At 34.0% G+C, this 26385-nt stretch overlaps 3 protein-coding genes across 6 annotated transcripts in view; 1 reads left to right on the top strand and 2 right to left on the bottom strand.

The window, feature by feature from the left end:
• Positions 1-1276: 1276 nt before the first annotated feature.
• On the bottom strand, positions 1277-13101 carry LOC128192015 (ubinuclein-1-like). 2 transcript variants are annotated; one of them, XM_052864406.1, is made up of 17 exons: positions 12828-13101; positions 11223-11333; positions 9914-10024; positions 9345-9482; positions 9185-9235; positions 8843-8967; positions 8240-8585; positions 7966-8033; positions 7501-7673; positions 7210-7276; positions 6610-6759; positions 6073-6216; positions 5914-5961; positions 4071-5620; positions 3652-3726; positions 2898-2966; positions 1277-2199 (listed from the first exon to the last, which is right to left on the bottom strand). In XM_052864406.1, exons 1-17 carry the CDS (start codon positions 12990-12992, stop codon positions 2171-2173), a joined length of 3420 nt encoding a protein of 1139 aa, XP_052720366.1. In that variant the 5' UTR covers positions 12993-13101; the 3' UTR covers positions 1277-2170. The 2 variants fall into 2 exon arrangements, with proteins under 2 accessions (XP_052720366.1, XP_052720367.1); XM_052864407.1 differs by lacking the exon at positions 2898-2966.
• Positions 13102-14366: 1265 nt separating this feature from the next.
• On the bottom strand, positions 14367-25825 carry LOC128157099 (germ cell nuclear acidic protein-like). The gene is made up of 14 exons (XM_052819467.1): positions 25686-25825; positions 24369-24546; positions 23948-24017; positions 21358-23224; positions 21133-21188; positions 20823-20886; positions 20573-20671; positions 19933-19985; positions 19543-19720; positions 18675-18759; positions 17953-18091; positions 17221-17317; positions 16969-17076; positions 14367-14902 (listed from the first exon to the last, which is right to left on the bottom strand). Exons 2-14 carry the CDS (start codon positions 24534-24536, stop codon positions 14641-14643), a joined length of 3246 nt encoding a protein of 1081 aa, XP_052675427.1. The 5' UTR covers positions 24537-24546; positions 25686-25825; the 3' UTR covers positions 14367-14640.
• A 76-nt stretch (positions 25826-25901) lies between these two features.
• Positions 25902-26385, top strand: part of LOC128157100 (protein Fe65 homolog) — a 51098-nt gene continuing 50614 nt past the window's right edge. The window contains exon 1 of one of the 3 annotated variants that reach the window (XM_052819470.1): positions 25902-25976. The gene's annotated coding sequence lies outside the window, so the exon portion shown is untranslated. The remainder of the gene's footprint in view (positions 25977-26385) is intronic. The other 2 variants (XM_052819471.1, XM_052819472.1) reach the window with 2 other exon arrangements.

Genomic DNA, 26385 nt, shown 5'->3' with positions numbered 1-26385 from the left:
GAGTATGTCTGTGGTATTTGTGGTTTGGATCCAATCAAATTTAACTTTACTTGGATATTAACCATCATTGTTCATTTTCAATTATACCTGTTATCAACTTGTATTAGAAACTTTGCAAAAGAATTAAAGCCAACTTGTTTAAAGAGACAATAATTAAAGTTAAAATTCCTGTTAAAATATTTGGGAGGCAGCACTATACGCGGCGAGTACAAACAATTTCTATCCCTCCCTCCCTTGATAAAGTATCAGTGCCAAAGTGTCAAGCAAAGGTGATAAAACACAGCCAAATTGTAAAGTAAAACTCTTACACCACATCACTGTATTTCCCACTCATTTTTAGATGTTTGTATGAGGTGACAACGTTTTCAAACCCCCAAAGAGCTTGGTGACTTGATTTCATCCTATTTCTGAACATTAACTTTGCGAGGATTTGGGCCATGAGCCAAAATATTACTACACCATGTCACAAAACAATCAATGGTTGTCTAGACATTAGGTTTAATTACCTGTCAATTATTTTTCAGTTCTGACAAAAAAATGATGACAGTTCAATCACAGTTTACTGTTGCTATGTTTTAGGTACAGGCAAACCTGATGAGACTTTAATTCCGATCGCCAGTCATACCCATGCAAATCATCCGTAAGTCAAACCATGAAGACAATGTGTTTAGAAATTTTAAAAGCATCTCTGAAATGCGGTAAAGTCTAAGTCTATATACATTATTCTTTATTATGATAGAAAACATCTGTAATGTTTGCATTTACCAACTTCATAACGGAAAATAGACATCCTTGAATTTTTTTTTCAATCTTATAAAATATATAGGAGAGGTTCTCCAATCATACATATACATTTATCTATTCTATTCTATTTTTTTCTGCAACTGACTGACATTTATTTTATCAGTAATTATATAGCATGGTAGGCGCATGATTTGGCTAATTTTCCCAGATTCTCTGTCCAAAATTTACAAAGATATAAATACATTGTCCCACAGTTTGGAAATTAAACAATTGTTCTCCATCTGCTGGCTGGATGGCGTGGCCATTTTTAGAATGTATCAACCTTTTTTTTTTTTTAATAAAGGAGCATTACAAATTAGGAAAATATTCAAATTTCAAATCCCAAGTTATTAGTAGCTATGTTTCTATACAAAATAAGAGTTTATTGCTAAAGAAATCACTTCTAAAATTTAAGGTAGTTCTGAGGGTAAATTTGTTGAGCCTCCTTAAGATGACTGTGGACTGATGCTGGTACAGACAACAAAGACGGAGCTTCTGTTGATTAGCTTGTATTTGGTAACAGTAACATGCTACAGCCGTCGGCCGGATGTGTGGTTCATACAAAGTATACATCTAATCACATCCTAAACCATATGTACAAAGGGAGAGAAATCAGTAAAAATTTAAACATAAATATATGCCATTGCATTGATATAGGTTTATAAAGTGTTTACATTTGTGGATTTTTCAGAACATAAAATAAAATACAGTTTACTTTAATGGACAATTTCTTTCAGAAAAAAAAGAATCTTATTCATCGATTCAATTATACTTCCAAAATGAAAACCAACTTCATCATTTCTGATATTACATATCAAAGAATAATCAACTTACATAATGTCGAACACATACATGTATACTAAAATAAATATCATTCCAGATCATCAAATCAAGGAGCATCAGGATGATTTAGAAAATAAATAAAAAGGGTTAGAGAGAGGTCATTGCATTTCTTAAAAATCTTAGCGAAACCTTACGATGATAAATAGGGAGAGTGTAATTCACAGACCTAACCACTTCAATACAGGAAAGTGTGTTACTTTTATTTTTTCTGTAAAATAGTTAATTTTTTCTGTAAAATAGTTAATGATCAATTTTTCAATGACTTTGCTGAACATTTCAACAGTTTCAGATTTCAAAAATTTCTGTAAATTTATTTTAATTGTTTGAAATTGACTTCACAACAAGTTATGGTAACAATTTGATAGCTTTGTATTTAATGTTGTGCTAGGTCTTGATAAAGGTTTCACTGTAAATATCATCTAAAGAAATCTCATGGGCTGAATCTTTGTATCGGTGTTCATTTGGTGATGTAGATTGTCTTCTATACATCTCATTCCCTGGCCTGTATGGAAGGTGAAAGGTCGTATATCACAGAATCTCTGTCTCAATATCCATGTGGTGACTTAGATTTGTCTGCAACACAAAATCATATGATCAATAAATGAAATTTAAAATACAAGGCATATTATGAAACAATGGGAAAGCACCATAACATTTTATTAACAAGCCTTGAAATTGAACGCATTTCTACAAGGTCACAATAGAATGCAGTGCAAATATTGTCAATGAATGAAAGTGCCACTACAATGTACATATGGTTTGCTCAGCAAATATGAATGCTAAAAAGTCTGTATCAGATCAATTTTTAAAGTTTCAGTGCAGTATACATTAACATTTGTCTGTAAGAAGCATCTCATCTAGTGCATGTACAAACTGTGACTTGCTATAGAAAAAAAATATAACTCATTACAAAAAATGCTGAAGAAGATTTAGGTGTTACAAAAAAAAAAAAATAAAAAAAGAGGAAATGATCAGAAGAAACTATAAGAAGTATCTTTTTTTTGTGATTGTCTCAGATATTTATTGTTACAATTTGTAATGGGTTAATTTTCATGAAGTTAGTGGGTGACCCTCAACCAAATTTTACATTCCAAACAAATAATGAATCAGTTTTCATTCTATATAAAAGTAAAACCCCCAAAAATAAAAAAAATAAATTGACAATCCACAAAAATTAGCAACTAAGTATACAAACGATTCCACAGTAAGTGACAAAGGAGGTATTAGCCGTGAGAATGAACTGACTGCGGCGGTAGATAGTATTAGATTACCTGCTGAGTACTGACTTCCTGTGTAGGGGTGGTGTAGTAGAGAGCTGCTAGTATAGGGGGGATACAGCCCTGTAACACCGCCAGAAAAAAAGCAAAGCGTGGGTTAGACATTATACAGCAACAAACACTTCCTAATGCTCAATATGGCTCTACAGTCTCTGGCTGAAGGCTAAAGGCAAGTGTCTGAATACAGTTTGGTGGTTAGAATTGTACATAAAGAAGATCTAGAATGCAGTGATGATAGTTGAAATGCTTTTAAAATAGGATGCAATAGAATCATCTGGTTAATTATCAAGTAAAGTAATGGAGTGTAGGGAAAGATATTTATCAGTCAAGAGTTTTTAGTTCAGAAATTTACTAATGCAAGAATGTTTTGTTGATGAAAAAAATCCACCCATATTTTTTTTTTTACTGATGTTAACAATTACAACTAAATGTTTCAAAATTTCTTGGTCAATTTAACTGCATTTTTCTACATAGATCTTCAAAAACTTTACAGCCTACTTAATGGCTGAACAGGTGCTATTATGGTTCAACAAATACAAAAATACAGGTAGGTATATACATGTACTGACATATTCATAAGTGATAACTGATCAGAAAGCTGTGCAGTCACATAACACAAAGTTCTACATAGAAAACGCAATGTTAAAATTTCCAAATATGCTATCAGTATTAGATTGTGCATTAGCTACATGTATGTAACATAATACAAGTGATTATATACACTTCACTCTGGTGGTCAATTACGCACCTGGCTGAGGTTGTCTTCCCTGAAGGAGGGGGTTCTGCATCCCTGGCAGTAAGGGGCTGGTTGGGGGGTACATGCCTGTAAACATATTCACACAACATAAGTATAACTTGTTTGTAGACAATATGCATAAAAAGCCAAATATATCAATTGACTTCACATTTTGTGAACAATAAATATTGTAATACAACTACAATAACAATATTTGAGTAAAAAAGATAATTCCATGAATTGAAATTTCATAAAGCAAGTGAGAAATTGACCTTATTCTCAAAGAGTAAGTAAGTAGATCCTTCTACCAAATTTAGCTCTCGACATAATCATTGCAATCAGTAATTCAATTTTATGAACACTTGGTCAATCCACAAACACAATAAATTGTTAATTTACATACAAATGTATCTGTTTAATTTTTACATCACCTGGAGAAACAACTGAGGGAGGATGAATACTTGGAGAAGCCGGCGAATCTCTGGTGAAGTTTGTCAGTTTCAGGGTCTGGTAACCAGGGGCGGGGTTAGACAGGGAGGGACTAATCATTCCGGGGGCTGTATTGGACAACAAGGAGGCCACACTCCAGGTTTGGGGGGACAACGTTGCCTGGGGCGAGGATTTGTACAGAGACGAGGGCGACACAGACTTTCCCTGGTAGCTTGTAGGCGAGATCTGTTTGACTTGGGAATGTGATGAAGATGAATTAGACATCATCTGCTGGATCAGTTCAGCAGTTTTACTGTCCATTTTAGGAATTGGATTACTTGAAGACATTGAACTTTGACCCATCGACCTCTGACCTTGCATAGGTGATGTCCTAGACTCATGAGCTACTTTCACTTGTGGTGCTTTCTGTCCCACATGAGTACTTCCAGGTGCTTTTTGTACTAGATGAGCACTAGCAGGTGCTTTTTGTACTACATGAGTACTAGCAGGTGCTTTTTGTACTACATGAGTACTAGCAGGTGCCTGAATAACTCGTGTCACAGTCGGAGTGTTGTACAGGGACTGAGCTGGTCGACTGTTGGATAAAGACGTAGGATACAACATAGAAGCTCTTGTTTTGTCACTTTTTGAATCTATTGTTGACACTTTAATTGTTCCGCTAGCACCATGGATTAGACTGCTAGAAGTGTTCGGTTTGTTAGAGTGAGCGGGAGGAAGCTGTACTCCACTCTCCATCAAGAACTTCCTGTACACCTCGTCACTGATCGACGTTCGTTTGGCGGATGGCGACGTCTGAGAGGGTAAGTTGGACTGAGGTTTGCTTTGATGAGCTGGAGGTGCCACGGATTTCACTACCCCTGGTTTGGCCGTGGCCTGATGCGAGTAAGTGGGAGTCTCTGGTTTAGCCTGATGGGCAGCAACAGACTGGAGCCTATTCAGAAGCTGCTGCTGCGTGTATGATTTTGTCTCCAATGTTAAATCTTTCTTTTTGGGACTAATTTCCTGAGGTTTTGCTGCTTCTTCTGTTAACTGCTTCTGTATCATAGAAGAAGCAAAGGTTTGAAACTGTTCTATGAAGGATTTGGCGCTAGCACTGGGTGGATCCTCTTTCTTCTTGTTGTCTGTCATGCGTGAAGTTAGCGAAGCTCTGATTATATCGTTGACCTCGTGCCCCCACGATTTGTCAATATATTTCTGAGACGCTGCTGAAGACGCTAGCAAAGACAGACCTAACGCCTCGGACACCTTGACTTCACCAAGCTTGGACCCAGATCCGGACTGCTGGGAAACACTCGGCTTTGAGGGCTGTTTCCCTGCATAATTGTGGACAGCGAGAGGGTCGGATTTGACCGGTTGACGGGGCGTCACCACTTTGTCCTTGCTGACGATGTCCTCGGCCGGGAGACGTACTGGGGAGGATCCTGGGACAAACTTGGGCACAGAGGAGGAGGACTGGGAGTTCTGAGTGGAGTTCATTCCGCCAGGGGTGGTTTTGTTGATTATCAAGTTTGTCTGTTTCTTCACTTTTTGTCTGAAAATTCGAAATTGAATTAATTTTAACAGCATTTTGGATAGATAAATGTTTTATACATAGAAAATAGTTCATTGGCTTGATAGAAATAACATGTACTTTAACATTTTAAGCTGTAGTGATTATGTTCTTTATTTTCCTGTTATTTGTAATTTGTCTCAGTATCTTGACTTAATGTTAACATAGCGACACTTGTAAAATTCATTTGGAATTTTTTTTTTTACATATATAGTGCAAGATTGTTATATACCAGATAAACTTTGGATTATTGGGGGAAACTTTTTATTACTTACACAGTTGTCCATTGGGAATGAACCGATCTGCTTTCCTTAATCAGATTTCTGAAATGAAAAAGCCACAGGTTATCAAGAGAAGCCACATAAAACACCGTTTCTTACAAGTCACTTGTTAAAGTTACTCCTGCAATGTACAGCACTGGCTGACAGCCTTGCCTGGTTTGCATCCACCCCTTGGGCCATAGAGGCTTGATGTCTTTATCCAGGAACTGTTTTAGGAACTCATCTGCTGACTGGGTCTTTGTCTTCAACAGATCAAAATTCTTCATCTTGATACGCACGATGTCACACAGTAAGGACCTACAACGGATGCCAGTGTTATCACTACGGATGCCAGTGTTATCACTACGAGGGTTTGTCTCTTTTATACAGACATTTTACAAATCTTTCTAAACAGTTTAATCAAAAAATGGTGATAAAATTTTCAAGTTTGTGGTGAAAGTGCCATAACTCTGTAATAAATAGGCAATGAAAATGTTGACACCATTACTTTTATGAAAACATTTGGTGTATCATAGTGAAGGCTATTTTTTGGAAGTAAACTACATGTACAAATATTTGTAAACCGCGTTATTCGTAGTTCAGTATGGGTGCCTCTGTTTAAAAATGATTGTGTTGATATTTCTAAACATCAGTCGTCATCATATTTGCAAATATTCTTAAAATCCTTTGACATCAATAAAATTTTATAACCTGACACTCTCCGTCCAGATGAATTTTCTCCTGGGCCCCTTGGGAGCCCCTCTCTTGCTGCCCTCGGTTTTCTCCTCGTCGCTGTCCTCTGTGTCATTCACCCCCTCCTTGGGCCCCTGCTCATCCTTACTGCCCTTCTCTTCCTTCTGTCTGATAAAACAATTAATGAATAACATCAGTCTCCATCTTACTACAGTATCAGTAAGGTGAGATGTGACAAAAATATTTTGAAAATAATTGATAATATGAAATCTAGTCCCATAGTTTCATTTCCTGACATATTCTACTTTAAAAAGGTGATAAAGTTTATGAAAAATCATAAAACCTTTATGAAAGATTTTTTATTATTCTATTATTAAAGGATGGAAAAAAGAACCAACACTTTTGAGATAAATAATATGTGTACCAGAATATGTGAAGTACATGACAAGCAACAAGAACATTCTCACAGTTTGGTTCATGTCAAAAATATCAAATTTTGTCTGAATATAAAATGTTCAAGTTGAAATTATGATATTTGTATTTGGTTTTTTAATAATAAAGGAAAGAGGGAGTGTGATTAAACTGAGTGCAGTTTTAATGGATAGATTATAAACTTACTTTTGCAGGAATGCCTGATATTCCTGTTCATGTCTTGCTTGCAGTGCAGGCATCATTCCATTTATTGCTGAAAAACCCAAAAAAGTGCCCAAATAAAAATGAGCATTTACATCAACCATGTCAAAATTCCTTTTCAAAATAATTCTAAGACCAGACATTTGAGGAATTTTCTACAAGATTTGTTTTTAGGGAAACTCCATTTTTAAAACTAGATTTACTGTATAATCATGTGATTAATATCAAACCATGATTTGATCCCATTTTTTTCCAACACTTGAGATGGTAACTGACCTTCTCTGAGTTTTTGAATAGGTTCCTTGAGTTGGTCATCCTGCAGGGATTGCTGTAATTTTTTGGCCCGTTTTAACAGAGTGTCTTTAGAGCAAGGCAAGAAGGCCGCCAGATGACTGTAGATACTGGACCGCTGCCCACAGCTCCCCCAGAGGCGGGAACCTGTCTCCACACTGCGGAGGAAATAATTGATTACAATGTATGATATATAGTTGTATACAGAGATCACTCAGTGTAAATGTGTGGGTGTACATCAAAACAAACATTGTATCATTTCATTAACGTTTATACTTACTTAATTAACTATTTTGTTGAAATATTGTATTTATATGTGCCCCCCTTATTTCCAGAATTGGTGAATAAATAAATAGCATAAACAGTACATATATACATGTACAAAATTCGCTCTGATTATAAAACATGTAGGGGAGTTTGTGAAAACAACCACAGGAAGTTGCTACTTACTTCAATAACATACTGTTGACTTCCTTTGTAAAAAATTTACATTTTCCATCTTGGGAGGTTTTAGCTGCCTGAAATATACATAACACTGCCAAATATTTCACATTCATTCCCTGTCAATTAATATGTATCATCACAAAAAGCACTTAATAATGGGGGTCAACTTATCATTAATTTAGAAATATAAATTTTTTTAATCTATTGAATGTGATATCCTTCCAAATTCTCTCACCTTTTAAAGTTTTTGTAATGAATTTAAATGTCTAAATCTTGTTACCTTTTTGAGTTTCTGTATGGTTTCTTCCAGGTCTTTGGGCATATTTTCGGGAAGCTTAGGAGCGGATGCCTCATCCATCACCTTCCCTTCCTTGCTGTTGGAGTCGTCTTTGAATCCGAGAGGATTATCAATCATAGACTCGATATTCTTATCCGAGTCCGCCATTGCGATGACCGAGTCTATGACGGCGTCGATCCTCTCGTCGTAGGTTTGAGCGTCCTGAGATGAGTCATCATTGGAGGAGGGACTTATGAGGTCAAGGTCATGAGTGTTGCCATTGGTTTGGCTCAGTGAGGTATTACTTTGCTGCTTTGTAACGTCTGCTACTGGCGGTGATATCTTTTTTCTGAAACAAAAATCAGTGTTATTTACAATCATACAAACTTGAGTAGAATGTCTTCTTTGAAAGCATGAATTTAAAATACTATTTTTTTTTAAATGTTAAAACTAAACTTACATATTTTTCTGCTGATAGATAACATCATATTTCTTACAGTATATGTATCAAAATTAGCACTAGAACATCAGGACATATTAGACTATGGTTATTTTGTGGTGTTCTGGAGACTATAAACTATGAGGTGCACAAAACTTGATCCTAACTTTTTCTGCTGTTGCTTGTCTTTATCTGTGGGCATCTTTGGTTTCTTGAACGACTTCTCTGCTTCTCCATTCAACAGATTCCTCTTCTTCTCCAATGTAACATCTCCCATCTTTAATTTCCTCTTCTGTAGTATAAACAAAGAACCATATGGATTGGTATTGATTCTTCATTTGTTTAATAAGAACATTTAGTAGACACAAGCTGATGTTTATTATAACCAATGATTTAATTATTTTGTTTCAAACACATTGGTGATATCAAATTGCAGAATTGAAATTATTGAATTTTTATTGAAATTGAATTATTTTTCTTATATCGGTAGAATGTGTTTATAAACTGACCTTTTTCTTCCTGTGTTCTTCATTTTCTGATTCAGAGTCAGATGCAATTACCTGAAACAATCACCAATTAATTAATGCTATAATATAAATACTCATATGAATAACTCCAAATCAGAGTTATAATGTAGAAAATGGAAAAAAGGAGGGTTTATAATTTTACCCTCTTCTTTTTCTTCTTCTTCAGGAAGATGAACTCATCTCCCGAGTCATCAGATATGTCCTTGAAGTCGAGTTTCCCTGAGTTGATGTAGAAGCCTCCAAGCTTTGTGGTCAGACAAAGAGGTACCACCTCATCATACTGTAACATCAAGTGTATTCCTCAAATCAGATCATTGAATGCATCTAATTTAAGCAAAGGAAAATAAAAAATATCTGATTTATTGGTTAAGAAGGTATAACCATGACGTTCCTTTTATTTTTTTTTTAAATAAACATTAAAATGATTTTGTTCATTTTATCTTTCACAATCTTGATGTCTAATAGGTTAAAGCATCAGCAAATGATTAGCAAGCGGCAATATATAAAACCTTTTTTTACCTAGTTTTCAATTTTTATCTTTCTAAAAATCATTTTAGTGGATTTTATGGTCAAATATCTTACAATTTCAAAATTTTATTTGGGTGATTATATATTTGAATATGTTCTTTCACGCACATTAATATTTTAAGGTGTCCCATACAACCTTAACTGAATTCTCTGAACACTTTTGGTGAGAATTATAATACAGACCGCCTCTGAGTTATCTATGAAGGGGTCCTCTTGATCATATCCATCCCCCAGATCCACAAGATCCGTGATCCTCCCCGCTCGACTCTTCCCCTTCTTTCCTGGCTTTGGCGCCTGCAATTTGAAATAAATCACATCTCAAAACGGATAAATTCTAATCTAAATAAATGATCGTGTTAGTTGTGCATTATATTGTTTTTTTTTAATTGAGGCAGTGTGACTAGCCAACTTCATACACTGGCAATTGAATCAAATATTGATATATTCTTTTGTAGTTATATTCATTCTAGTTTCTATAGTTTTAATTTAGTTAGTTGGGGTCCTATACAATATTCACATTTATTTCTAAAGGGCTGTATTTTCATCCTAACCTGAAAGTATTCTCAAATTATGGAGACAACAACAAAAATTAATTACCCTAGGAAAATTGAATGGATTGATAGTGCAAACACAATGACATATTGCACACATGGTTAGGGATAAAGATTAAGGTCACTGATGTTGACATCTGGGCACATTCAATTTGAAGAATGCAGGGCATGTTATAAAGTTAATTAAACTGAATTGTTCTTTTTCCATCTGTTGTACATCGTGTTATCATTAACTATTTTTTTTAAGAGTCCTTTTCTTTTATGTTATTAAATTAAAAAATGCACATCTTTTCTTCTGGCATTAAAAATAACAGGGGGCGAGTGTAGGTTCAATTGAGAAAAAAATCTGTCATAATATTGCAAGGGGGTGGGTCAAATTTCTAACTTAAATTTGGTGTGGTAAAATCACTGTGCTCTAATTAACCAATCACATATTCATGTTAAAAACTAAAATATTAATTCACAAAGACATGAAAAATTAAAGAAATATGGTTAATACTAATGACTATTAGTACATATTTTATATTCTATTTATACCGGTAAACTGATTTTAATATCTATCATGAACAACAAAAAATGAGTTTCATTTTTAGAAAACCTAGACCAATTTTCACACTCTGTAGCCTTAACCACATGTAATTTAATCCTTGGAAATCACAAAATAGAATTTATCTATTATTAAAGTTCTGATAGCCTAAACAAAACAGATTTCACACCCGATTTTTATAGCTAAAAGTAATGCTAGCTGTCCTTGAAACAAAATTCATATATAAAAAAACAATAATTAAAACTAACAACTCTCTTTACATGTCATCCTTTCAACATGAATTATATAAGAGATAAATTAATTTTTTTTTAAATCTAAAGAAATGCCAGTCGGAAGCTTTATATACCGGTATATACATTAATTTGTCCATTTGTAATCGTGTAAAATAACTTACATATTTCTCTTCAAAACTTTTTGCCAAAGCAGCAAGTTTTTCATGGTCCTCGTCATCTCCAAACGGATCATCAGGGTTTGGCACATCACCATTAGGTGTCTTGGTCTCTCCCTTTAAAAATCATATGCAAAAAGTCTATGAATAATATCTATTATAATTCCCAAGGTTTTCTTTTTGTCATTAAATAGGTCATTCACTCACAGAAATAGATTAACATAATTCGTTCATAAAACAATCTTTATTTTCTGTGTATATCGACGTTTACTCTGACGAATACATCGCACTCTGTCATATTAACCCCGTAGTGAACCTCAAACTCACGTGCAAAACCCTAAATGTGCTTATTTCTTTTTTTTACGTTCACGCATGCGCGTAAACGCGCAACCCCGCCCTGACCCGCACCCCCGCTTTTTACCCCAGCGCAGCGATAAGTTTAACGCGCCGCGCCGGTCGATTAGAGCCCCCGACTACCGTGTATTGGCGATAAGCGCTCTCTACAATACACTAAACTTCACGCACCGCTGCGCGCCGAGACCTGCTGATAATTTTTTTATCGACACAAAATCAATATCGTCTGGAACTCTATAGTTTTCTAAATTGTTACTTATATTGCATAACATAAAACCATACATTTTGATAAAAACATTTTCAGCATGTAAGATCAATCGATAAAGACTTCATACATGTACTTCTGTACTTAACTATTTTTAGATTTAATGACCTACATACGACCCCCAATATGGTCCTCTCACTATTGTTCACAATATTAATGTTTTTAAAAACATAATCACTATTTACCTTCGTAAAATTTTCCCAAAGACAAAGATTACAAAATATTTCGAACCTCTCGAATTCTCTTTCCAAACACATCGCCAATCTCTAGCAGTCGACAAAATGGGCTTACAATAGTTTTTAGAGCGCCTAGAGTTAATCTCTTTGTCATTTACATAGAAAAATAGATTATCAAGTCTAAATAAAGTTATTCAGGCAAAAATTCATCTTTCAGTTTTAACCAGAATTTCTTCGTAGGAGCATGCTTTCGGAATCATCCGAAACTCAAAACGGCTTATACTCAAAACCGTATGTAGCATTCACTATAGCCCTGCAAAGCACGTACAGTTTACTATCAGGCACGATGGCAGTATATTAACCTTTGTGACCTTTGATTGCACATATTTGTGCAAGCTGAACATTATTCATCATGTCCAAACCATGAGCTAGACACTGAATCAAACTCTACTATATTTTCAAACCGTTTTGCACAAAACTAAACATAATGCATAAAGTGATGTGCTTGAGTTGGATAGGAGCATGGGTACTCTTTGTCAAGGGAAATCTAGTCACTCAAAATGGCGTTTTGTTGGCTGATTATTTTCTCTATGCAACTCAGTTTATCTATGGCTTGTTCAGCCATTTTCCTCACATATGCCACTATAAAACATGTTGGAAGTCCAAAATTTGTATCAAAATTGAGGGATTCCCCATATTCAGGGTGTTACGAAAAGTGCAAAATAAAATTGGAAAAAGTGTATATTTCACATTGTTATTACAAAGAACTATCAAATAGACATTTATTTAGTGGTTTTTACATGCAAAATGACCTACCAACTCGTTCTTCACGAGATCGGTGTAGAAAAACTCTGGACATGTTGTATCAGTCGATGGCTTGAGGGTCAATTGTAGTCTCACAGTTTTCGAGTCCTTTTTCTTTGGTTTCGTCTCCTTCGCTTGAGTAACAGTTGTAAACGACAATCTTTTAGGTTCCGCCATTCCGTCCAAGTGAAGTCTCCATCTGTTTTTGTTTTACTTTCAAGTAAAATATTTTCATCTTCCAAACGGAGCTGACAAATATAGCGCCATTTTGTTGTATCGTGACGTCACGAGCCCATGACCTAGAGTTTAGTCGATTCTACTACTAAATGGTTTTAAAGGTATTGTGGTTATTTATTTCTTTTTGGTATTTGATACTTTTCTCGACATATGTGTAAAAAGTAATTCCTATTAGAAAATCTGTTCAAAATTTATAGTTTTTTACATAGATATAAAGGATCGACTGTAAAACGTATACATCGAGAATAATCAAAACACCCCCACAAAAAATGGAACAGTCTTAAACCAAGAAAACCCCTTTCTATAATTAAACTGGAGAGAAGGAAGGTTTTTCTTTCTATCCTATGAGGAATTTTGCATGCGATCAGAATACATGCAAATAGATGTTCTTTTAATGACAAGTATTAAATAAAGAAAATTTTAGTTATTTTGAAATGGGTTTGATAAAAATAAATATAGAAATGTTGAATAAAATAGTTTTGGGGAAAGTAACCCTCCAATATTTTTCTTCAGTGCATTTGTTTGGACCACGCTTATTACTCTTATGAGATTGAAAGAAACAAATCACTAATTTACAGTCAGTGTCAAGTCAGATTCATCTTTAATTTGAAAAATAAAGCATTGTTCTATCTATAAAAAAAGAGAGAGAAAAAGATTTGCTATTTTGTATGTATAAATTAATATAACTTGAAGAAATACATCCTACCATATCATTTCTATACTAATCTCTCCCACTTTATATTGACAAATTTTACCAATTTATACAATGGAATGTACCTACAGACAAACTTCTCCAGGGTTGTATTGTCATGTCTACAAATTCTAAAGGAATAATATAAAAAAAAAAAATGTTCTGATTTCAGTTGCCAAAAAATTAGTGTTCAAAAGCAACAATGCATTCATTATGCTGATAAAAAATATCTCTATTAAAATTTTATAGGAATTTAAATTATCCTGTAACTTTACTTTAACAAAAAAAAGGAGGGGGTGTTATCTTTCAAGAGAACCTCTTGCTTACAACCTGCTCATGTTTTGCATATTGTATTCTGATAGGCACTGCATAGTTTGGTGAGAGAGGAATGAACTGTATTAGTGGTACACTTTACAATCAAATGGTTTCTATTTAGGTCTGTCTACCTCCATATAAGTTGTACAGTATAAAACTTACAAAGAATGTATTATGTTCATTCCATGATGTAGGAACGCTATATTGAAGTTTGGATTGAAAGAAAATAATGTGAATGCCACTCAACGTAAAGTTTATGAACACTTTTTATTACATCATTTATAATATGTACATCAGAATTCTTTGCTCTGAGAGAAACACATGATATGCATTGCCACATCCTACCACAAGACAGTAAAAATAGGATTCCCTGAAATATAGAGACACTCACAGCTATCACTTTAATCCTAAAAATCTATATCAATCACAAACAGTACAAACATTCTTTAGATTTAAACTGAATTAAGGTACTGAAACCACCATAGCCATTTATAGGTAAACAGTATGCCTTTGTAACATGATAAAAAAAAAAAATTCCCCCAGCTATTGGATAAAAAATTGACTCTTTATCAGACAAAGGTATCAGGAACTGATTTTATTCTTTTCAGCAAATTGTTTTCCCAGAAGTTTCATGATATCTCCATGCTTCAGGTCTTTCTCTTTCTCCTTTACTGTACTGTAGTTCTCCTTCACATACATGGCAAACTTGTTGGGGGTCCGGGGGGTAGCTGGGGTGGACGCTGACCCCCGGGACATCTGCTGGTTGTTTAACAGCACAAACTCTCCGTGACAAAATCCACACACCTTCCGAGAAGTGTCCAGAGACTTAGAATGCCGACCAATGCTGGAAAGAAATTATTTTTTTCTTTAGAAAATCACAAAAGAGAAAAAAAATCAAAAATTTATCAAATAATCCCTGGTGTTTAAGGTCAAGATCTAGTAAAGGAAAGGTGCCTACAGGTTTATGAAATTCAAGATATAAAACTCTTTTAATGATGCTTCATAACAATATCTTTGTTTTATAGGGTGTACCGGGGCTTGATTTTTTGGTAAATACAATGAAAAATCATGTTTTAAACGATTATTTTCTATGTATGAAGGATAAAAGTAACAAATATCAGAATTTTGTCCAATCTTGACTAATGAGATATATCTAGAATGCCTACAGTCTATCCAAAAACGGCATTATACAAGCTCTTGACCTCCTCTTTAAAATGATGTCAAATAGAATATAGGTAACAGGATTACTTTTCCCGTGATAAAATGTAGAATGTCAAAACATTGTTTTATTTTCTACATAATTCCTTTAAAGCCGTAAAATACAGGAAAGAATTCATCAAATCGACGTCATAATGGTTCTAGCACCAAAAAGACAGTCTGGAATCATTAACTAGATCTTGACCTTAACTACGAACTAAAGAGAAAAAACATAGCAAACATATTTTCAGAATAATCCATTGTTGTTACTTTGCTATGAAAAGGTAGTACCAACTTATTGATAAAACGTTAACCACATATTTTTAACCCCCAAAATAAATGTGTTGATATACATATTTGTAATTACATACATGTATACTGTTATTTTCATGAATGTTTACATCTACTATAGTCTGTCCCAAGTTATTGCTTCCATTGCTTTTTGATGATTTTTAATAAAAATACACATACCTGTGAAAGAAATACAGTTGAAATCGATGAAAGGGAATATATCCAAGATATATTCATTGAACAATTGTTATTTTTCACTCATAAAAGTTCACAGGAACGAAAACAAATTCCTTACGGAGATTTATAATGGGAGATGTTTACATCTTTTCACAATTCGGAAGTTCTTGGGATACCTAGCGCAATTTTTTTAACGTTATCATCCGGGCTTATTAATGGCTGATGCAATGCAAAATCCCCATAGACTTTCTATTTTGGGATGTGTATTGATACCTGAAGCGGTAGAAGGGACAGAGTATAGCAGAATATTATTATTTTTTATAAAAAACATGAAATCCAATGTGTTCATACAACTTATGACAAAATGAAATCATATTCAATCTAACAAAAACCAAACCACAATCTCAAAACCAGTTAAAATCAATTTGTCCACAAATCAATACCCTCATTTACATGTACTTTTTAAATCAGCCTTCAAATGCATAACACATGTTGTAGTGTTTAATTTTTCATTTTGTGTTAACCTTTATTCAAATAGCTCTATAAGTTGTGTACACATTGTCTATCCTATGTTAACTGTGTGTGATTGATCTTAACTTAGTTGATCCGTATATTGATTGTTTCATCTTCGCAACATATTGAGGGACAATAATGATAATTAATGTAATATTACTCCTTTTATATGGATGATTGAAGAGAGAGAGAGAGAGAGAGAGAGAGAGAGAGAGAGAGATGTACACATGTATATAAACCATAAAATGCCTTTTTTTGGGAGATTCATACTAGCTATATGATTTGTAAATATTGACCCTAAAAATATGATTAGCATTTGTGAGTTGTGTTTTTTTTTTTTATCTGCAATGCTTGCTTCCTTCAAACCTGCTTGATCTTGCAAAGAATGCATTTTAATGAAGCATTGGGCAACATATACCAGTAAATAGTACCTGTTGGGGAGGGTAACAGTTCAAATTGACACCCCCGAGAAAACCATTGTCAACCGACAGGCAGTATTTATTTATTATACTGAATGTCTTAATTTTAAAGAAAATTTAACTGGATTCTACAGCAGACTGTGTAACAATTCATAGTGTTACCCTGGCCAAGTGTGTTGCTAAAGCTGAGGGTAATAGAACGGACTATAAACTGTGTCTAAACCAATCAGATTTGAGTATTTAACATGAAAGTATAATAAAGTAAAATGCTACGCATATGCATCTCATTTTCATGATCTCAAATACATCTTACCTATATCCACATTTACTACATTGATAGGTATATTTAGTGGAAATGCTGTAGCTATGGCAACGTGCAATCACAGGAATTTCAGGATGAGTCAGATTTGCTTTTTTAGCCCTAAAGTAAAAGAGACATCATATAAAGAGCTAAGTAAAAATTGTGACATTTTATGTAACTGTAACACACCATTTATCTGCTATAAATCTAGTTCTTAAAGTCTTTACCATTTGTTTTAGGAATGATTGATTTGAACTACAGTACCAGATTCTCCAATAGGGACCATGGCCGTCATTTTTGCCATGCAGGAGCCAGACAGCAGCGTGGCAAAGTTCATGGATAAGTGTGTCCCTCACTCTCTCTGTAATAAATAAAGCATTCAAAATTAAAAGCCTTTTATGTAGTAACAAGACATGGTTGATATGATGAACATCTCAAATGGCCTTATTTTAGCAAAGGACATAAAAATATTAGCTATTGTATACAGAGTTATTTTCGCCCCGAGTAATTTTCGTCCTTTACAATTGCAAATGGTTATGCTACTTCTTGAATTTGCCATTTTGCCCAGATGTAGATGTGTTAACAGAGATATTATTTGTTATGTAGAGTTTGCCCAGTCTTAAATTCACTCTGACAACGAAGGCGAAAGGGGCAAAAATAAAACGGGGGCAAATATTTCAAATATTTCCCTGTATACAGTAGTTCTAACAAGGATTTTACACAGAGAGGTTTATCAACCTTGACATTTAATCCTGAATAATACCTGTACTTCATGGTCAATACACACATTCTACTCATAGTCACTGAATGAGTGAATTTTGAGGCCAACTTGACCAAACGGAGAGGAAATATGTTCCAGATAAATGAAAATGATGAACAGAGGGATGGAAGAACTCACCACCAGACTTGATAACAATAGGGCACCCTAATAATGTCAATATAAAGGCAAATATTGTGCTTTTAAATGTATTTGATATGGTTAATTTATTCACAAACCTGCAGAGTCACAGACTTTGGTGGAGAGTTCGATTCGTACAGTCTTGCTGTCATGGACCTTAGCATTCTTCCTATACACACAATAGCCTGCTGTCTTCAACAGGCGGTTGTTCCACAGTATCTGCAGATCCTCTGGGAGCTTAAATGCATGAATTATTATTTAAATTTGCCATATTTTCATAAACATGTACATACATAACTTGCAACAACCTCATATCAATCAGGCAAAAATAAAGGTCTTCTTAAATGAGATGTATGAAGAAAACAACAAGCTTAACATCTACAATTTCAATCAAGTAAAATGACTTCATTGGAAAGTGTAGATTAAAAATTTTAAATGTGTTCGTGAACCAAAACCATTTTTTTCTGCATTGGGTAACAACCTATGTGTTTAAACACATTACATTTTAACTTAAAACTTTTTCTTTTGCTATGGACCTTACCATTCAGTACTGAAGATTCCTTATTTTACGCGAGTACTTAATTCCGTGATTCAACCGTTTTCCATCAAAAAGCAAGAACATAAAATCGCAAATGCCGAATTTTTACCATAGTTTCATGTAGTTTACATATGCCAAAAAAGAAAAGCGAGATTTTAAAATTCGTGAGACGTGCTTCTCGTGATGTTACACGGACATTAATTCCTCACGTTTATTTAGGAGTCTACAGTAACTAATTTTACTGTGTACAGTATAATTACAAGAATTTATTTATTTACTAACCTGATTATCAAAAACTGTGTCATTGTAGATCTTAAACAATTTCTTGGTCAAATCTTCCTTCATCTTCTTAAAATTCTTTGAGAACCTACAAAAGTTCCACAAAACTAGAAAATTTACAAGCACTCTTAAAAAAGATACTTCAATTCTACAAATAATAGAATAGTGAGTGCCTTAAAACTAAATACATGTGCCGGTAATAATGTTAATCAATACCACAAATACTGAAACAGTGTTCTCAACCATTAAAATTTCAATGTGGTGCAAAGCACATGAACAATGAAAGGTTTTTTGTTTTTTTTTTCGATCATAGGCATTTTTCATTACAAGTAATACATTACATATACATACATGTAATAACTTAAGAGGCCAAATATTTTGCTGATAAACTTAATATATAGCTACTAAGTTTTCATTCATATACTAGTACATTCTTATCATGGTAAATTTTTCATAAAATACTACTACATACCATACTTGAATAAGTACACTGTAGTAGTAATAAGTCTTAATACTATATATAGGGTTATTTTTTCGCCCCGTGTTATTTTCGCCTTCTTCCCTTGCAAACAGTTTCCGTTTTGAATTCGCCTATAGTTTTGTTTAATAATTTAAGACACTGGAATTCGCCCAATCTTAAATTTGCACGCTGACAACAAGGGCGAAAATAAAATGTGGGCAAATATTTCCCTGCATACAGTAAAGTGCCATGAATTCTACTGTGATGCAGAGGTATTCTACAATGACACATGTAAACAAGCTGACATCAGCTTGAAAATATTAGAATTATGTGTAGAATTTTTGATAATGAACTATTTTAAGGAATGAAAAGTATTATCAGACTATGCCAACACCCCTTCAGAGGCCTCACCTGAGAGCCTCTCTGTCAGCGTGGTCGTACGGAGTGTCACTGGACAGAGACTTGAGGAAGCTGTACTTTTCCCTCCCTCTGTCTTCTTTCTCCTCCTCCCATCTTTCCGTTCTCTTCCTGTTGGATGCTGGTGTCTTCTGGGATTTCTCCTTTGTCTTTCTCTTGATGGGCTTAATGTCTGATAGGCAGATAAAGATTCACCTGATAAAACTGTCTTGTTTATTATACATGTATTGTTATAGAAAAGTTATAAGATTGATAAAACCATAATTTTTAAAATATTTTAGATAAAAAAAGGCATTCTTGAATTGAAATCAATGGCAACAATATATCTAACTTTCACTAAAACTTAAAATACATGAACAGAAGACATGGAAAATAAATTCTTACCAGATTTGAAAATATCATCTTCACTGTCATCCAGCACAATGGGTTCCATTTTTCTAAAGTTTACAAACAAAAAAGATTTAATTTCAAGTTTTAACAATAAAAAAATGCAAGTTTTATCAATATATATTTTGTATTTTTAAAAAATACATGTATATGAATCATTCTTTGATTACTATGTGGTGATTATCATGGTCGAGTTGTGATCAAATCTAATAAAGGTTGAAGTGCTTTATGATAGATTTGATCACACCACGACCATAATACATGTGATTAAGATCACTTTATAATACTCAAAGGATGATTCTTCATTTCATTTGTACTAATATTGATATAATTTTCAGCGTTTGTTTGAATAAATATTATCTAAGATATTGTACAGGTAAGTTTTACATTATCTTCATTTTATATAGGTATGAAAAACCCTGCCTGCACCCAAACAGTGCATGATTTGCATGTTTAATAAATTATTGGACTAAACGTTACAATTTTGATTCATAGTGTTATCACAAACAAAGAAAATTGAAAATGTAACATTAAAAATAGATTGATTAAAAGCCATATCATGAAAAGTCTTTAATAATAATAATACAGACATAGCCTTGAATCAAGAAATCTCTCTGTTACTACAGGCTGTCAGTACCTGTGTGGTGTGGTGAACACAGTGTTGGTGGTGATGTAGAAATCAGCCTCATTCTCACTGCTGCTCATGTCATCATCATCCACGATAAAATTGTCTAGACTGTCCAAAATAAAAATAACATATCAGTTTGAAATTAACCAAATCCTCAAATAATTTATCACACTAAAAAATGAAGAAGCAGTACATAATATCTAGTTTTTTTTTTTTTTTATACAGAAGCGACCTGTTCTTAAACAACACAAGAACCAACCTTTTGTTCTTTGGAGGAGTTTCTTCCTGAGGGATGGTCTTTTGGGATTTTATTTTTTGGAAAACTAAAAATATAAACCAAAGATATCAGTAATTTTCATACACTCACAGAAACTGTTGTAAAAGAAGATTTTGAATGTAAAATTTGAATGTAAAATTTGAACCAAATTTGGTTCATAACATTTAATAGCACTATTTTCTCACATTGTTTGCATCTAATATAAAGTATTTTTCCATTTGCTCATCAGACCATTCTTGTTTTTATGAGCAGGTAAGGATATGTATTGTACATTAAGTGAAAACTGGCTTACATGATTCCAACTCTTCCTCATCTGTACTGGAGTCACTTCTGTAATGTTTTGGTGTCCTGTAAAACAGAATCAATAGCATTACATGTACGGTACATGTACAATGTATTCCTTAAACAATGAATCCCTGATCAGCATGACATAGTAACGAAATCAGAGAGAGAGAGAGAGAGAGAGAGAGAGAGAGAGAGAGAGAGAGAGAGAGAGAGAGAGAGAGAGAACACCAACCTCCAGTGATCACTGCTGGTCTTTCGGTCTTTTTTTACTGATGTTTTCTTCCTATTTTGGTATGGTATGTCTGACAAGAAGTCATCGGAATCAGAAGAAAGTACACCTGTATTTCCCTGTTGATTTGCACCTGTAACTCTTTGTAGATCCTCATCAGAATCAGATGATAACACATCTTCCATACTTGGTACACCTGCACTAGTTCTCTCAGGTAAATCATTGTCTGAGTCTGATGATATCACTTCCTCAAACCTGTGTGCACCTGAATTTTGATCATCATGTACATCGTTATCAGAATCTGAAGAAAACTCTGCATAACAATCATCTGTCTTTTTTCTTGTCTCCCTTTTCTTCTCACTGTGAGTTTCTGTGGGAATAATATCAGGTAAAGAATCTTCTAGGTATGATGAACACTTTTCCATCATTCTGTCAGTGTTCAGGTTTTTGATGGCAGAGATCTTTTCATCCATTTTCTTACCACTTGCATCGTTCTTCTTTGAGTTCACTCTCTTTTTAAGGTAGGTAAAGGAGTCATCACTTGAACCATCTTCCTCATCACTACTGAATCTAGTATTACTAGCACTGCTGTTTTGCTCACTACAAATTCTGTCACATTTCATTGGGCTCTCTGTGACACTCTTAAAATTTCCTCCTTTTACTTGATCATTATTTTCAGAACTAATCTGATCCCATTCTGAAGCAGAAAAGCTACTCCTATCCCCCTCTTTATGAGATAAGTTTGTAGTACTGGTTTGGAGTGATCTCTCTTCCACCTCTACATACGAAGAATCAGACCCAAGCTCTTGCTTATGGTTCTTCTGACTTTGAGAAACCACACTGGTTTGTAATGAAGCATCTGCTATCTCAATGTAAGAGGAATCACTACTTCCCTGTACCTGATCTACACTTATATCTTCTTGACTCTGTATTTCTGTTACTTTCACAATCTTCTCACAAAAAGAATCTTTCCCTGAACTTTCACTGTTTTCCTGATGAGAGTCACCTTGAGATGAATTGGACGCTGTTTTGTTACCTTCCACAATTTCAGAACTTGATAAATAAGATTTTTCAACCTGAGCTGATGCATCCACCAGTTCTACATAGGATGAGCTATCACATCCATCCAACCTCTCCACTGAACTATCACCTACACTCTGGATGTTCTCCAATTCCTCTACTCGACTTTCACTTTTTGAAACATCATTACTGGGGCTCTTGTCACCATCTTCCATCACTGTTTGGAAAAGAAGATCCTGCTCAGAGACATCACAGTGAGCAGTGGTATAAAACTGGGTCTCTTCTTCTTTTGATCTGTTTATCTTTAAAAGATTCATTGCATCAATTACTTCGTCATCACCTAAATTGGGACGCTTTTTCATTATATGAAGCTGCCTGTAGGAATCTTCCTCAGAAATGTTTTGTTTCAGCTCTCCGCTTTGATTTCTTCCTTCACGACTTTGATTGGAATCCTCTGAGTCGTCCAGTAAGTTGTCAATGCTTTGTCGGCTATGAATTCTGGTGGATTCTTGAACAGGACATCCTACATCAGCATTGGAGATAGAGTATCTCTTATCTCCATGAGTAATCAGACCATGAGAAATATTCTCAGCCTCTGCAGATGGAATAATTGATATCCGACTAAGCTTTATCTTGCTATTCTGATTTATCCTCCATTCTTTGGTTAAATCAGTGCAAGCCTTTGATTTTCTTGGTGGAACTGGTTCTGGTTCTAGGAAGTCTTCACTGCTGATATTCTGTGACTGGTTTTCTTTCAGTGGTGATGTGTTAAAGGACAGTTTGTGTTGTTCCCTGTCTTTCCCCAGTGTTTTATTTTCTTTAAAATGTTTTGCTTTTGATAATTCTTCACCTGTAAAGAGAACACAACAGAATATTTGTTTATTTTAAAGAGAAAAACAACCTATCAACCAAATGAACAAAGAACTATATATGATAAGAGTTCAATTTGGCCCCCATAATTCGCCATTTTTTAAGTGTTTCGGGTACAATAAAATGTTAACTAATTTTTTTGAAGAGTTGATATAAAATATATTTTTCATCTATCTTTTTGATTTATCTGCACTCACTGGCAGTATATGACGTCAGAAGTGAGGCCATTTCTATAATTCAATCAAAATCAGCCAAAAATTGACATTTTTCTTATCTATTTACGAATGGGAAATATAGCGCGCATGCTTGAACAAGGAAAATTTTTTTGTCACTTATCAGTCTTGGCTAGATACATCTCTGATTAAAATATTTTATTTGTTCAAGAATGCGCTCTATGTTTTCGGAAGGAAAAACTGCTTGAAAACAAGCTGTTTTACACTAAAAATGCAAAAATGGCGGGAAAAGGTTGTCTTTACAATGTCATGTTTCTAAATTGTGGGCACTTGAACCAAAATGATTATTATGTAAACACATCACATACATATCTGTACTAAGAAAACAAAGAATGATAGTAAAATGATGATGTTCATTTTAGGGGGCCATTTTAGGCCCTTATCATATATAGTCCTTTCAAAGTCTGGAATATTATATATGTACATTGTAGTCACATTACAACATTATTTTTATATAAAATGATTCACACCTTTCCTTCTGTTTGGAGTTTCTTTCTTTATTCTTGATTTTGTGGATTTTTTCTTGCTACTTTTGGACAGCTGTTAAAACAAAAAATACTCATCAATATTGCTCAATCATTCCAAGCGTCAACATTAAGCATTTATCAATTGGTTGTGAAGATAGTATCTTTCAAATGGTTTCAAGTTTCGGTTTTTAATTGTGATCTCTTCATCAATGAATATACTTAAATTATTACTAAACTAAAAGATTCAACAATACTGGTAACCGTTAAATATATTTCAAATTCTGAAATTGTCAAAGATATACAAAATTGAAAACCTATGTTAATTCATTTTGTTTAGGATTTAACAGAAATATCTTTTTTAAGGGAACAAAGGGGATTCTGTTTTACTTTAAATGAAGAAATGACCTTTATATTTGAAACTTACAGTTTTGTAAGCTGTTTCCAAGTTATTGTATTGGAACCACCCCAATTTATCCCCCATCTTTTTAAACATTTCAGCAACATCTGGTTTTGAGTCACTAGAAAATGGGGTACTTGTCATATGTTTTGGTTCTGTGTCAGTCGGTGTATCTGGATCCCTTTTCCCTGCCATTGTCACACACCTGAAATTTAAAATGCCACCTATTATAGTATACATTGCTATTATCACTAGACACTATAGTATGTCTCAAGTTACTGTTGCTGTCACATTTGATGAATTTTAACAAGAATATACATGTCAAAGAAGTACTACTGAATCAGTACCAAGATTTCTTTATTGAAGTTCATTCACCTTTTATCTATTTTTACCTGGAGAACGAAATCAAATTTCTTACAGAGATTTATATTGGGATATATTTACATCTTTTCTCCATTCAGAAGTACTCGGGACACCTCGCAGAATTTTTCAATGTTATTATCTGGATACTTTCCATGTCGTTTCCCAAGTAAAATTCACGAGGAATTTCTATTGTTTATTGTGTATTGAAACCTTTAGCAGTAGAGGGGGTGTGTCAATCCAGAAAAACTGAACTTTTTCCATTCTATAGTCTGTGAAAATATCCAAGATATCTTCATTAACACTTTACCTTTTTTCTCTTAGAAAAATTCAAAGGAATGAAAACAGACTTATTACGAGATTTACAATGTGAAATGTTGACATCTTTTCACTATTCAGAAGTAATTCAGAATACTTTGCACAATTTTTCAGAGTTATCATCCAGGTACTTTTATTTCTGTTGCAATGCAAAATCCCCATATACTTTTTATTTTTTGCAGTGTACTGAAGAAGGGGCGTTTCAAAAAAGAAATCTTGGGATTTGTTCATACTATTAAATGAAAATTGTTTGAACCCTCAGGTATTTATAAAAATCGAATAATTTAAGAAAGTGTTCTGCATAAATATCTTGGGACAGAGTGTAGTGGATGAAACGTAGTTTGGACAACAAAGTATTTTTTATGATTATCAAAATATTAAGCAAAAGGTAGGGGAAGCTGAAACTTGGGACAGAGTATAGCATTTTGTTTAGAGAAGTGGTCAGGAATATTCATGCATGGATGAAGGCTGTGAGTCGGTCTAAATAGATCCAGACTGATAAACAATGTACTTGAATGTAGGCTTCATCATGAAGTTCATGCAGCCTCTTTGAGAATTTATATGCACGGATGAGCAATTATTTATCATATACATATGAATAGAGCATCAGAACTCTCGATTTTGATAAAGTGTACAAGCTCATAGAAGTAACATTCTTAGACAAACCTGAAACTAATGCCGCACTGTGCAAGTACCTGTCAACCGGAAGTTAAATTGAATTTCGCGCACATCAAATGTCGCTAAATATATCAATCTGTACAAAATAATAAATTTATAAAAGATTTAGATTAAGAGAACGTACAAGTTGAGTTAAATAAAAATTCATTTCAGTGGTGTATTTTGAAAATACTTATGTACGAAATTCATAAATTATGAATTTTACGACAGCCGTAATACGATGAGTGTTGAATTCTAGAGAGGCAAACCCAAACCAATCTAAAATCTGTCAGATTTCAGGTAAGTTAATCATGCTTTAACTACTTAATATGTTTTACGGTGCTACCGTTCTGGCGAGCGCAGCAAGAATTACACATACTGTACCTTGCATCATTGTCAACTTATAGTTTTATTTAGGTATCAACGAACGTCAAAGAATTTTTGAGAGAGTATTGCTCTACAATAAGTATGCCAAATGTACTAATTTTAATGGTTATGATATATACAGCGCAACCCCCTACCCAGAGAGAGAGAGAGAGAGAGAGAGAGAGAGAGAGAGAGAGAGAGAGAGCCCGGTACCTGTTTGTAGGTGTGTAATTTCCCACTTTTATTTAATGGTATGGCTATATGCAATATCTACATAATTTTTTTACCTGTTTATTTTTTCATTTTATTCCTTTTTATTTAGTTCAAAATGTCCTATTGTTTA

Source organism: Crassostrea angulata, chromosome 7, assembly GCF_025612915.1.
Source record: "Crassostrea angulata isolate pt1a10 chromosome 7, ASM2561291v2, whole genome shotgun sequence".
Taxonomy (NCBI): Eukaryota; Metazoa; Mollusca; class Bivalvia; order Ostreida; family Ostreidae; genus Magallana; species Magallana angulata.
This window is presented reverse-complemented; position numbering and strand designations above follow the sequence as displayed.